At 44.5% G+C, this 14,678-nt stretch overlaps 1 protein-coding gene across 1 annotated transcript in view; it reads left to right on the top strand.

Annotated features, from left to right (window-relative positions):
• Window positions 1–14,367, top strand: part of LOC147435504 (vacuolar-sorting protein BRO1-like) — a 122,542-nt gene extending 108,175 nt beyond the window's left edge. Inside the window, exons 5-7 of the mRNA XM_086488565.1 lie at window positions 13,030–13,078; window positions 13,162–13,268; window positions 13,424–14,367. Of these exons, the coding sequence (XP_086344691.1) occupies window positions 13,030–13,078; window positions 13,162–13,268; window positions 13,424–14,233 (966 nt within the window). The 3' untranslated portion in view covers window positions 14,234–14,367. The remainder of the gene's footprint in view (window positions 1–13,029; window positions 13,079–13,161; window positions 13,269–13,423) is intronic.
• The last annotated feature ends 311 nt before the right edge of the window (window positions 14,368–14,678 follow it).

Below are 14,678 nucleotides of genomic sequence, written 5' to 3'. Positions count from 1 at the left end.
GCATGGTACCATAAATTCCACAAGTTTATGCTTTCTCAAGGCTACAAACGTAGTGAGTTCGATCACTGTCTATATACAAAGAAGGCTAAGGATGGTAGTTGGCTGATTCTTATTTTGTATTTGGATGACATGTTGATTGCTGGCAAGCACTTGGAAGAAATTCCAGCTTTGAAGTCAAAGATGGCAAAATCGTTTGACATGAAAGACATGGGTGAGGCAAGTCATATACTTGGTATGCGCATTGAGAGAGACAGATCAAAGAAGTTGATTTGGTTATCTCAAACAGAGTATATTGACAAGGTTTTTCAACGTTTCAATATGGAGATGGGAAAGGCACTGAGTGTTCCATTGCCAATATATGTGAAACTTAGCAAACAAGATTGTCTGTGTCTGAGGAAGAACAGGCTGAAATGGATAAGATTCCATATGCGTCTGCAGTGGGTAGTTTGATGTATGCAATGATTGCTACTCGCCCAGACATTGCATTTGCAGTGGGAGTAGTAAGTCGATACATGTCAAACCCAGGCAAGAAACATTGGGAGGCAGTGAAAGGAATATTGAGATACCTGAAAGCTACAAAGAGTATGCGTATATGCTATGGGAGTCAGGAGCTAAGTGTAAAGGGTTTTACAGACCCAGATTATGCAGGTGACTTAGACAACCGAAGGTCTACGTCAGGGTATGTCTTTACATTGGCTGGTGGAGCAGTATCATGGCGTTCTAGATTACAAGATTGTGTTACTCAGTCTACTACAGAGGCTGAACATGTTGCAGCATCAAAGGCATGCAAAGAATCAATTTGGCTTAATCGACTAGTAACAGATTTGGGAATCAAAGAAGAGATGCCTGTGTTATATTGTGATAGTCAAAGTGCTATATTATTGGATTGCAATCCAGTTTATCACTCAAAGACAAAGCATGTGGATGTGAAGTATCATTTCATCAGGGAAATGCTCGAGGATAAGCAACTTCAGCTTGTCAAAGTTCACACCACAGAAAATCCTGCTGATCTACTTACAAAAGGACTTCCCTCAGAGAGCTTTGCGCATTTTCGCAAGCAGTTAGGTGTAGGGTAGTACATCACTTCTCTACATCTCTTGTATATTAGCTTGTATAGTAGCTTCTCTCACACTTAAAGTACCACATTGGACTTTAAGTGGGAGGTTGTTGGGGTATAAAGCCCAATGTGGCCGCCCAGGTAAGTGGGCGGGCCGCCAGGTATGTACACATATTCTTTTGTAAAAACCTAGTAAGAACTCACTATGCTCTACACATTACAGTAGAGCGAGTTCACCATATCGTCGTGCTCTTCTTCTCGCACTCTCTCTCTCTCTCTCTCGCGTCGCACTTCCGCTCGTACTCCTTCACAAGGAAAAGGCAAAGAAACCCAGATTTCGCCCAATTTCTGACAATTTTACAAAGGAGTCATCCTCGGACTCCGACGACCACATGTTTTATGCAAAGAAGAAGCATTTTTACAGAGCCAACCAATTCAACTTTCTTGAAGACAAAAGCAAGAAAGTAAAAGAATTCAAAGAAGGTGGACAGTCAATTAAATTTGAATCCTTTTCTGGATTCTGAGATGCTCTGAGGGCTTTGGTCTTCATTCAGCAGTTTGACATAGCCTTCTCTGGAGGGCATTACTCAGAGCACTCCAAGATTAGGAGGGCTACATCTTTCTTCAAAGGAAATGCTTGAACATGTTGGTCCACTCTTCTTCTGAGGAAGGAAGCTCCAGTTAAATGGTTGAAATTCAAAAGGCTCTTTATTTCTTCTTGGCTGACTCGGGAGTACGAACGCGATATACAAACCGCTTGGAATCATCTTTAGATGACCAAGGGAGATTCTATGGACGCTTATTGCGAGAGATTTTGGAACTCTTTTCTACCAACCTCTTCATTTAAGGTCTCTTTTAAGGAACATATTCAACGGTTTTGCTGCGGACTCCCTACAGAGATACGAGACTACTGCCTGGAACAAAAGTCGAATTCTATTTAAGAATTGATGGGTCATGCGAAACAGGGTTTTCCAATACATTCGAAAAATTTGACTTACCCCACTGATGAGATCTTGACCTAGAGAACCCAACATACCTCTCACAATGAAAGTAGAAAGAGAGAGAGTTTCCAAGGAAAGAAAGACAAGGATGCTCGACCCTAGCTCACTCTTCGAGAGGGCCAATTACATCAAAGAAGGGAAGTGTTTTGGTTGCGAGGAACATGTGCACATCTCCACAAAAGTGCCACAAAAAGGCATAGCAAGAACAACATGAAGACAGGCCAGAGAGTTTGAGAGCAGCAGAGGAACGTGGCAAAAAAGGCAAGATGCAAGTAGGACTGGTTCCAGATTACATGGGTACTGACCCAAGCATGATTGATGAAAGTACAGAACTTTGCCGAGCTTGGGACAAAGTGAAAGATCAAGAAGCCCTGATTTTCTTCGATGGAGGAGCCAAGGCCAACTTCATTTCACCTGAATTGGCGGCGCGGCTCGAGATTACACCCGATAGGATGGGACCACCAGCAGAGGCAGTTCTAGCGGCATCCGGACGGGACATAGCCATTACACCTGTCATTGGCAAACTCCGGTTGCATTGTCAGAGGTATTTTGGACACGAGCACTTTTACATAATGCCCTTGGAAGGTTGTGACGTCCTCCTAGGAGTCCCTTGGTGCCATAAGAACAACGCCGTGGTTGATTATCGGGCAAAGAAAGCGACTTTGACAAATAAAAAGGACTGAAAAATTGTACTTGATGTAAAACTGAAGGGCGAGTCTGTCCCTATTGTATCGCCTTCGACCATTTTCAAATTAATGAAATCAAGTCTCTTTGTTTACTCAATCTACTTGAAAGAGTTAAATGATGACCACAGAAGGAACATATCTGAACTTGATAAAGAACGCCAAGATTTTCTCCACATTCATGCCGACGGCTTTTCAGAGGGCTTGCCAGGCGAGTTGCCACCATCTCGTCCGGAGGATCATACTATTGATCTGATACCTGGAAGCACACCACCGAACCGGCCACCTTACCATGTTAGCCGAGCCTAGAATGAAGAGTTCTGAACCAAGTAAAAGACCTTTTGAAAAAGGGTCTTATCCAGCCAAGTACTTCACCCTACTGCTCTCCGGTGTTGTTGGTTTTAAAGAAAGACAGATCTTGGAGAATGTGCATTGATTACAGAGCTCTCAATAAAATCACTATCAAAAACAGATTCTTGATTCCAAGGATCGATGGTATTCTTGACCGATTACAGGGATCCTCCTGTTTCAGTAGGATTGATTTGAAAAGTGGATATCATCAAATCAGAATCGCGTCGAGAGATGTCTACAAGACAGCCATTCAGACGATCTTCGGTTTGTATGAATTTTTGGTGATGCCTTTTGGCCTTACCAATGCTCCAACGACTTTCAACTGAATCATGGATAGGATTTTCAGAGAGTACAGATTGTTTGTCGGCACTTTCTTTGATGACACTTTAGTCTTCTCCAAGGCTGAGGTAGAACATAGACACCATCTGCTTCATGTCTTTCACGCATTGCGAGATCAGAAGTTAGTTATCAATGCCAAAAAGAGTGAATTTTTCTTGTCGGAGATACACTTTTTGGGACACATCGTCTCGGTAGCAGGAGTAGAGATGGACCCGACCAAGATTGAGACTATACGTGATTGGCGCGATTTGAAGAATATTCATGAAGTTAGAAGTTTCTTGGGCTTATGTTCTGTAAGGTGCAGCGGAAGTGAATGTTGAACTTTGCTCAAGATGAGTGCTCTGAAAATGTGCTCAATGTTCCCTTTACTTACGGAAGGGAGAGCCTTCGGTTCCTTTAGTGAGAGAGTGCAAGTGATCACAAACAAAGTGGATAAACACTGTGAATGAAGGTGCTGAGACTGAGAGATAGAGAGAGAAGAATACGACACCAGAATGTTGTCAAACCCTCCTCCGAAGGCCCCACTCTCTATGGCGAGAGGGGTCTACTATTAATTGCACAAATCTCTACAATGCTGTGGACTTGCCGACGATGTCGACGACGACGAGACGGGCTGAAATCTGAAAACGCTAATGGCTGAAATCTGCAATATCTTTTATCTACTGAATTCTGACTCTATGTCGGTGACGATGTCGATGGTGACGATGCGACAACGACGACGCGCTGAAAACGCAGATGCTGAAATCTGCATTTTTCGGGCTGAAACAACAAACTTCGATGGATCTGATCGTGCGGCGAGGATTTGCTGCGGGAAGGTGAGATCTGCGAGGTTCGGGACTTCTACTGCTGCGTGTCTATGCTGAAAACTGAAAACACTGATGCTTCTGATGATCTTGTCACGATGAATCGGCAAAACGCTAGGGCCTGATCTACAAATCAAAAACACTAGGGCTGAATTGGGGTCTGCTGCAAAAACGATAGAGGGTCTGTGGTCTTGCTGTCGCTAGGTTGTCCTACAAAACGCTAGGGCTGATCTGCAATGGAAGGAAAACGCTGGCTCTTCTTGTTGATGGCTGAAAACGCGGAGTCTTCTTGCCCGAGGGGGTCTTGCTTGAGAAGGTGCAGTGGTGGATGTCAGGTCCCTGCTGCCTCTTCTGCTAGAAAGTGCTAGCGCTAGGTTTCTTATGCACTTGCTTATCAAAATTGCCCTACCTAGTTTCCCAACAAAAGTCACTTAAAAATAATAAGTGAAAATAGGGAAAATAGGTCTATGCACTGTAAAAATGCTCCTGATGGGTTCTGATGGTAATCTGATGATCAAGCTGTGTGCAACCAGAGGATATACATCTAATCTAAGTGTCTAGACATGCACAGTCTGCGAACAGACTGACAAAAGTGCCAGTACACTTCCTAAGCTAGGCTGATTGAACTGAACTGAACCCTTGCCATGAAGTAGCTTGTCCACGTACACATAGGGTTAGATGTGCACGTGACATCCCCTCCTTTTCAAAGTGAGGTATTGGTACCGGACTGTATGGCATCGAGGGAGATAGCCAACAGCGTCTGGAATTCTGGAAAGGACTCTTCGCCGGCCCACTCTGATGCGTGGGTCATGCTTTACTTGAACTTCATAAAGGTCTGCAACACTTGCTTCTTTGGGCTGCGCCGAAAGCGACACAAAGTCAGTTTTGGCTCCTTCAATGCTTCAACTTCGTCTATAGTCATGTGTCTACCATCTTCAAGAATCTCTGAGGATGAAAATTCCTGAAACCACTTACAACACAAAAACATGAACATACCCATTTCATGTAAAGCGATTGGAAAAATTATAGTCTTCTCAAAAGCCCTTGCATGCAATGTAGATGAACATAGAGATGGAGTGCCAAACCGTTCATCAAACACACGCAAACAATGGGGTCGAATCTTGACTTTCTGATCTAAATCAATCAATTGTGGTAAATGACAATGGAAATGCCGATGCTTGATGCTCAATCCTTCTTTGTGCTCTTTCGGATACTGTGTCATGCCAAGGAAGAGACATGAAATGTGAATGCCTTGAATGCAAACATTTCACCTTTTCTTGAGTAATCCGCATACATCCGTGCTCATTCATGAGTGAATCGTGTTCATCGTACAATATGGCATGTGCCACGGCCCTGTCAAAAGGTGCTTTGTCAATAGACGAATGCACAGTATTATTGTACACATATTCAAGCATAGGCAAATACTGTTCCCACTTGCCCTTATTATCTGACACATAGCATTTCAACAGATCTAAGACAGTAGAATTAGCCTCTTTTGATTGTCCATCAGTTTGTGGATGAAATGAAGATGAGAACTTGAGCGTAGTGCCCATGTTCTCAAACAATCCTCTCTAGAACAAACTGGTCATCCGAGGATCACGATAACTGATAATTGATTGTGGCATACCATGGTACTTAAACACATTGTACATGAACAAGCGTGCCATCTGATCAGATTTTATCTTCTTCCTGACAGGATAAAATGGGCCTACTTGTTGAATCTGCAGATAGTGGTCCATATACCATCATTCCCTGTTGGCGTTCTTGGAAGATCAAAGATAAAGACCATAGCAATGCTTTCCCATGGCTTATCCGGAATCGACAGTGGTTGTAACAACCCTGGTGCCTTTTGCCTGTCAAACTTGACCTTTTGGCAAATTATGCATGCTCGCACAAAGGCATTCACATCTCTCCTCAAGGTAGGCCAATAGAAGAATGTCTCTACCGCTTTAATTGTCGCATCAATACCGCGATGCCCTGCATACGGTGGGACATGACTCTCTTCCATGACGAGCGTCACCATGAAACGTGTTTTGGTAGGTAAGGACAGGTGAAACGTTTCGGGCCTTGAAACGTTTCGCTTACCAAGTGAAACACGAGCCGTTTCACTAACAACCAGTTACCATGGTTTTAGTTTCAAAGTTGCTAAACGTACGTTTCGGACTCACGTTTCACTGTGCTCTCATTTTGGATTGAAAAGTTTCGTGGTGAAACGCTGAAGCCGGCCTGTACTTTCAAAAAGGGCGGTAGACCTTAGACTTAAACCTTATTTGCTTTCACCCATTTAATTTGTCGCCCACTTTACCTGTACTTTCAAGACACAACAAAGGGGAAAGGGATACAGGCTGCTAGAATACACCTGTATGAGAAGACCGACACCAGATTGGCCCCTAACTTAGGTGCCCCTTTCGGTATTTCTTTATTGTTTAAAAGAGGGAATAAACGCTGTGGTTCCCTACAAGCTGCCCCACACAAGCTTGGCTGAATTTCAACTGTTCCGGCCCGATTTCGGCACCATAACTGTACTAGGACCCTTCACAGTCAGTATTCCCACGCATTGAATGACTTTCCCGACTCATACGCGCACTTTGCAAAACCTGGCGAGAATCTGCAGCACGCTGAATTCTCTGTTTTCAGCCCCGAAAATGCGCCAGATCACCTGTACAGCGGTCCCCTCGCGTCCCCGAACCTCCTGGGGGTATTAGGGTCCGTTTAGGGCCAAAACCCTAAACCTGCAAAAATACACAGCAGGCTGTAATTCATTGTTTCGGGCTCCGTTTTGCGTGCCGGTCGCATCCGTAGCAAGCCCTCTAGCTCCCGCACCTGTAGGGCTACCCTACTTGCCCTTTGAATTGGACGGGATTTTTGACGTGAAACCTCTCCGAATTCACCTGTACCCGCGGGGGATTAGCCGCTAGCTAATCTAGTACTTGTGCAAGAGGCTCTTGCCTCGGCAATCGCGCATGAACCCACATAACTGTACATTGGTCAAATGAAAAGCCCACTAGTGGGGCATAACATACTGCCCTAGGGGAGAGAGAGAGAGAGAGAGCAGTGCGTAGCGTGCAGGGCATCACTCCTGGCACCACACTGTACATAAGAGGGAAAGGAAGCACTCCATTGAAGCTCTCAACCTGTGACAGCATGAAAATGAGCCTTCTCCTCTCTAAAATCAGCGCCCCCTTCTCTTGCATGAGGAAACTGTACAGAAATGTGCCACTTGGCACATTTACAAGCCATTTCCCGTTTCGGGGTTGCCGCCTAAAAATCTCCTGACCGGTTGCCTAGTTGACTTAGCGGCAGAGTTGTAAAATGTTCCCCTAGTCATACCGGAGGTAATGACGCGAACACATTTTCAGGTCTCAAAATAGCAGTTCCCTAAATTTTAGGAGATGCTGCCATTGTATCTTTCTAGGTCATCTGACCTCCTTTGTACACTGCAGCCACACCCAGAACTGAAATGTAGCCTCTGTAGCAAGGGATTCCACTTTGGCTAGTCAATGACCCCACTTTGGCTAACCATAGTCCTTGTCCAACCTTAGTGCTCTCTTGCCCTCTGGCATGGACTCCCTCTGAACAATTCCACACTAGCTATGCAATGCAGGGCAATTAGATTTCCCGAGGGGTGTTTCCAAAAAGTGAAAGTAAATAAATAAAAAGAAAGAAATCAACAAAAAGGATAGATAGTAGTCACACGCTGGTGAAAAACGCCGCGTTTCAGGGTGAAACGTTTCCGCCTTGAAACGTTTCGCGGTTATGCTGTCCATGACCTTATGTCTAAGTGGCCTAGTGACACAAAGTCTGCCATGCATCATCATAAAACCCTCTCTGAGGAGGTAGTGCTCGTGATGTTGCCCCTCTTCTAACTGTTCAAAGATCCTTGCAAAATCTTCATCAGCAGTATACTGTTCCTTCATGTCATCTAGCTCATGATGATAAGGAATTGACACAACTCAAATTTGTGGCTTTCTTGATAACGCATCAGCCACACCATTCTTCTTGCCTTCCACATGCATAATCTGGAAGTGGAACATGGAAAGAATGTTTGCCCATCGCATATGCTTTTCGGATAACTTTGACTGTGTCAAGAAGTATCGCAAGGTCTGATGATCTGTTTGGACAACAAAATCAGCACCTAAGAGGTAGTGCTTCCAGCTAGAAAGCGCATGAATCACGGCCAAGAGCTCTTTCTCATAGACTTGCATAGTCTTCTCTGGCCCTTGCAAAATTCGGCTTTCATAAGCTACTACCCGTCCGTCTTGCATTAGCACTGCTCTGATGCTACTGCCACACGCGTTACAGTGGACCACAAATGACTTCCTGAGATCTGGCAAAACAATTACTGGATCTGAAGTCAACTTTTTCTTTAAGAGACTAAAAGCTGAAATCTCTTTTTGGGTCCATCTGAAAGTGACCTCTTTCTTTTGCAAAGTGTGAAGAGGCGATGCTATCTCTGCAAAATTCTTGATAAACCTTCTATAGTAGGAACACAATCCCAAGAAGCTTCTGACATCGTGCACAGTCTTCAAATCTGGCCATGTCTTAATAGCTTCGACCTTTGCGGGATCCATTCTGACACTATCCTTAGAGACTATGTGGCCAAGAAAGTGGAGCTCTTCCAGGAAGAATTCACTTTTCTTATGATTGACAAGTAACCTGTGACTGCGCAGCTCTTCGAACACAATGGTCAAGTGACGCCTATGCTCCTCTTCATTCTTCGAATACACTATCATGTCATCGAAGAATGTCCCAACAAACTGTTGTTGCGAGCGGAAAATCAGGTCCATCATTCTGTTGAACGTGGCAGGAGCATTTTGTTAGCCCAAACGGCATCACTAGAAACTCATAAAGACCAAATGTCGCTCTAAACGCAGTCTTGTGCACATCCTCTGGCCTTATATGAATCTAATGGTACCCACTCTTAAGGTCTATCCTGCTGAAAATTGCAGCACCCTCTAAACGATGGAGAATATCATCAATTCTAGGAATAGGAAACCTATTCTTGATGGTATTCTTATTCAACGCACGGTAATCAATACACATGCGTCATGAGCCATCCTTCTTCTGCAGTAGGAGCACTGGGGAGCAAAAGGGTGAAGAACTAGGTTGAATCAGCCTCTTCTCTAATAACTCCTCAACTTGGCCCATAATCTCTTTCTGCTGCGCCGCGCTAACCCTGTAGGGAGGTCTATTTGGTGGGCTACACCCTGGCACCAAATCTATCCGATGGTCCTCAGGTCTCTCTGGTGGCAAGTGCGACGGTAATGAATCAGAAAAAGTAACTAAACTTTTGCAAAAATGTTGACCTTTCTTTATTTAACACGAATAAATTTGACTGATCGCTATCTGAGACATCACGTGCAAAAATCAAGTACACGAAAGATGATTCTTTATTATAGAAGTGATAGCAGATGCAGATACAATAGGGACCGACTCTCGCTTTAGCTTACATCCAAGATGTGAGTTTTGCCCCTATGCTGTACAATGATCTTTTTGTTGTAGGCATCCAAGACTCCATGCAGTCAAAACATCCACGGGATCCCCAACAAGGCATCACATGCTTCCAGTGGCATGATGTAGAACTCTTCTGTGTCCACATACGACTGAATATGCAGACGCAACTTTCCAATAATGGGAGTAACACACTCTGAGTGGCCAGGACATGCCAACCCTGGATGTGCTGTGTACCCCATCTCTTCAGTTTTGATGCCCAGCTTCATAGGTAACTCTGGTGAGCTTTGGCACCTAGATCAAAGAAGATGAGTGCCGTTTAATCCCTTACTTCACACATGTCCTGCATAACTCACTCGCATCTGTACTGGGCTTGTCACCCACCATGTCTGGCACCAAACCTGGCGTGGGTTTAGGCTTGTTGTCTTTCTGGTCTTCATTATAATCTGAGTCAGCTGGTCTTTTCCTTTGTGGACATTTGGTAGCAAAGTGACCGGGCTACTCACATATAATGCATTTATTTTCAGCCATGTACGGGCCTTTTCAAGTGCTTGACAAGATCAGCGATGTGGCTTACAGGCTGAAATTGCCTGATGCATGGAAGATTCATAATACGTTTCACGTGAGTCTTCTAAGACCCTTCGTGGGTGATGTGCCAGAAGATATGCCAGATGAGGATCAGCCAGAAGTTGAGAAACTTGATGAGATCCTGGTACCTGAGCAAGTTTTGGCACAGAAGGACATAAAAGTTAAAGGACAGGTTGCAAGATATATTTGGTGAAGTTCAAGAACTATCCGCCTATGGATGCAAAGTGGATGGAGAGCATGAATTGTCAGAGTCACCAAATGTATTGCAGCTTTACCTTGAAGCCTTTGGGTTACAGCCTACTGATGCCCCAACCCAACGTGTGCAAAGGAGGGGTAATGATAGAGCTGATACATCAAATGTACATATGAATTCAGTGTAATAGATGGAGATGACAAAAGTATGAAGGTCTCATCAAGTCATTTGTATCTATGTGTTACGACCTTTCTTGTGGATACATGGGATGATGAAAGACTGTTAATAGCACAAGATCATCGGTGGCCTGTATTTATGGTCCTTAATTGAATCCAAGCTCAGCTTAGCAAGTTGTTTAAGATCATGAAGCAGCATATATTCTGTAGAAACTGGGTTCTTGTTGAGAAGAGCATTAATTCTTTAAATCCAGGTGTACCATATGTAGGTGTTCCTCCACAGATTCCACAAGGGAATGTCCAGGCTTCTACATTCGCCCACCAACAGTTCTAAGTGGGTAAAGGGCTGAGGATGAGGTGACAAATAAGCAGAGTGCAAGATTTTTTGAAGACCTTGTGCTTTGGGGCAAGTCATAAACAAATGAATGTGTCTTCATGTTGCTTGCATCTGGGACATAAACCATCACCAATTCCTGCTTTAAGTGCTGTGTCCTGTCCAGAGACCTTGATGTAGAAGTAACCAGCTCAAAAAGCTCTGCTTAATTGGGATAGGAAAGCTCCAGAGATGTAGTTTTCGGATTGTACTTATATGTGTTTTGAGGGTACTTGTAACTGGCTGTATCATCGTGCTTGACCTTGGGTGGGGCCTTGTGTTTAATTGCAAGATACGTTCCCTGTAGAGCACACACCACATATACCCCTATCTATAATCTCTCCCTTCTTTAGCCTTTAAAGAATTGTAGCAAGGTGGAACTGTACGTACTGCACGTTGTTCCGTATAGGAAAAGTTTTTGTGTATGTAAAAATACTTACCATTGTAAAGTAACCTAGGATTTGTAATTTATTTCTAGAAGAGTGTGAGCACAGAGAGAGTCTAAGAGACTCGAAGAAAGAGAGAGAGAGAGAGAGAGAGAGAGAGAGAGAGAGAGAGAGAGAGAGAGAGAGATGAAATGATATATTAACGTCTTCAAAAGGCCAAAATGACCTATGAGACCATCAGATTCAAAGTGGTGAATCTAATACAATGTCTGAAGTACGTACAAGTACAAAAAGTACCGAAAGTAAAAATGAAAACTGAAAATGAAGTGTGAAATGTGAAAATGTAGAATAGGCCCTCAATGACACTCTGGGTGTCGTGCTAGAATGCCTCTGATCTTCTGCTGGAGTCTTCGTCGATGTAGTGTGCTCCTGTGTCTCGGTCGTGGTCGTCTCGATCTCCCGAGCTCAATCGCCTTGTCAATGAGGGTGCCTCTGGTATGAATGCGGGTACAACCCTGTGCAGGTGGTTGGTCTCTTGGCTCCCTCGATCCAAAGAAGTCTGTGATCTGTCTCTGCGACTGTCGTACTCCATGTCTCCCCAACAGACTGTCTCTATGTCGGTGTAGCTCAAGTAGATATAAGCCAAGGCTTCTCTGGTCGTGATACCTCATGACTCTATCTAGGGGTCCAAAACCCTCCGTGAATAAGCAATGGAAGCGCCCTTGTATCTCATAATACACAGTGCAGTGGCATATGTAGTGTAGCTCTGTCTTTGGCTCTCTACCGCATAGTTGACATATCCTAGACTCTGGTGGTATCCCTCTGAATCTACCCGTCTCAATCTCCAGCTGGTGTGAGGATGTGCGAATCTGACCAAAAGCACATCGCAGATCATGAGATAAATGAGTGTCCATGTAGCTCGGACGAGTCACAAACCCATCCCCTGAAAGTTGGAGAAGGTGCTCTTTGTAGAAAGCCATCTTCGTGCCCAACTCCTGTATCGGCTCTACCCATGTCCTCCTTGTGTCCAACTGTATAAGATCCTGTCGAATGAGTCTAGTGATCTCCGTCCGTGTGACTGGCAGGGAGGGTGCATCCAGGGAATACTGGAAGGGAGGCAATCTATCCATGCTGAAACCATGCCTCTGAAACCATGAGGTCATCTGTGCATACCAACATGATGCATCTCCCTGCATCGCTAACTGTCTAGAGGACTCAAGAGCCAGTCTAGTATATCTGCCTCTATTTGTATCCCATAGACTGTGCATAAAGGACACTGATCTGGTAAGAGCCTCAATCTCTATAGGAGGGGCGGCTACCTCCGCTCGAATAATCGCATGTGGTACAGAGGCCTTGGCTCTAATCATCCGGGAGAGAGAGAGAGAGAGAGAGAGAGAGAGAGAGAGAGAGAGAGAGAGAGAGAGAGAGACCTATAAGGCTGTGACTTTCTCTGCTGCCTGGCGATAACTTCTCAAAGCTTTGCAAAATTTCAGGAGTGCCGCAGGTTAACTTTCCAGAGACTTTAGAAGGCTAAAAAACCCTTGCAGATCCAAGGGTCAACATTTGGCCATGGTTTTTTTTTGAGGGGTTAGTATCATCACTAAGTGATTTTTGATAAATGATGGCAGGTGCAAAATAAGAGATTTGCAGCTGTCTTTAACGTAGAGGACTTTAGAGGTGTGTTGTCATCAAGCTCATTCTTTTCAGCTGTTTTCAGTCCTCCTTCCCCAAGATATAACTCCAATAGTCTTGTCTGACAGTTTCCTGTGATCGAACTTTCAAACACCTTGGTGCTGCGGTTGCAAAATATCGTGAGATTCAAGACAACATCTCCAATGCAGGCATTAAGTTCTACCTCTCTCTCCAGGTATGTGCAATGGCCTTTGACTTTTTGCTTTCAATTCCAAAGCTTGAAGACAGTCTTTCAGTAAAGGCAATCGTGGAACCAGAAGTCATATTGTCTCATTAACAAGATACGGGGTATCCTGGTATCCTTACTGGGTGTATGCAATTGTTTTACAGGATGCAATAAACAGTTTAAAGCAGGACTGTTCAGAATATGTAACATCACGAGAAGCGCAAAACAGAGACATGATTGAAGCATTGCAGCGGCAATTGGCGGGATTTTCGTTCCGAGAAAACAGTTCATCGATGCCTTATCCAACAATTAGCAGTCCGGCTCAGAGAGAACCTTCTCCTGGCCCACCACCGACTTCCAATCATGCTTACTACTCTACTGGAGGGCCTTTTGTGGCACCCCAACCTCACCTAGGTTCGCTGCCTCAACACATTGATGTGCCAAAATATCCAGCACACCTACCACCTCAATCTGTGCTGCAGCATCATCTTGGTCCACCATCTCAACACAATGAGGTACCAAAATATCCAGCTCATCCACCCCCTCAATCCACACCCCAGCATCATCTCGGTCCATCGCCTCAACATAGCGACCCGTCAAAATATTCAGGCCACCCACCCCCTCAATTCGCACCTCAGCATCATTTTGGATCACTGGCTCAAAGCAACGAGTCAGCTAGGCATCCAGCATATACACCGCCTCCGTACTACTCTCCTGGAGCAAGTCAAGGCGTCTCTCCTAGCTACACAGTGCCCCCCCCTCCACAAGTTGGGTCTCAGCAGAGTTATAGCCAACAACCACCATATGCTGGGTGGCAAGCCCACCAGCAAAATGCTCCACCAGCATATTACAATAATGCTCCACCAGCAAATATGCCACAGCCGCCAGGGCCCCCCCAACTTCCTTACTCCTATCAGCCTGCCCCTTCGACCGCACCATACTACCAACCATCCCATGGAAGCTACTACAGATAGATATTAAATTGTTTTCACCTATTAAGAAGAGGTGCAATGTAAAATATTGTTCTATTCCGGCTATTTGCTAGGTTATTTGAATTTCACTTTTTTAAAAAAATCTAATAGGAAGCTATACAAGTTATTAGTTGTTACTTCTTGCAACTAACACCCTGGCCATCTTCATGCATATGTAAGCATAACGTGCACACAAATTAGTGCTCATGCCCTATTCCATAGCCGTGTGACGGTTGTATGTGGTCGGCATATGGTATAGACTTGGACATGTAGATGCTGAACTGATTGTGTATAGTCATAACAACACCAGTTTAGCCTACTTCAAATTGGTGGCAGTATTGAGTCGGGATTGTCTGGGTGGGTGCATGGGATTTTAGTATGAAGTACTCTTTAAATTAGATTACTGCATCGGGATTGTTGAGTGTGTGACTTCATTTTGAAGACGGAA

Source organism: Adiantum capillus-veneris, chromosome 18 (assembly GCF_014529385.1).
Source record: "Adiantum capillus-veneris isolate H3 chromosome 18, ASM1452938v2, whole genome shotgun sequence".
Lineage (NCBI taxonomy): Eukaryota > Viridiplantae > Streptophyta > Polypodiopsida > Polypodiales > Pteridaceae > Adiantum > Adiantum capillus-veneris.
Note: the sequence above shows the minus strand (reverse complement) of the source record. Positions and strands in the feature narration are given on the sequence as shown.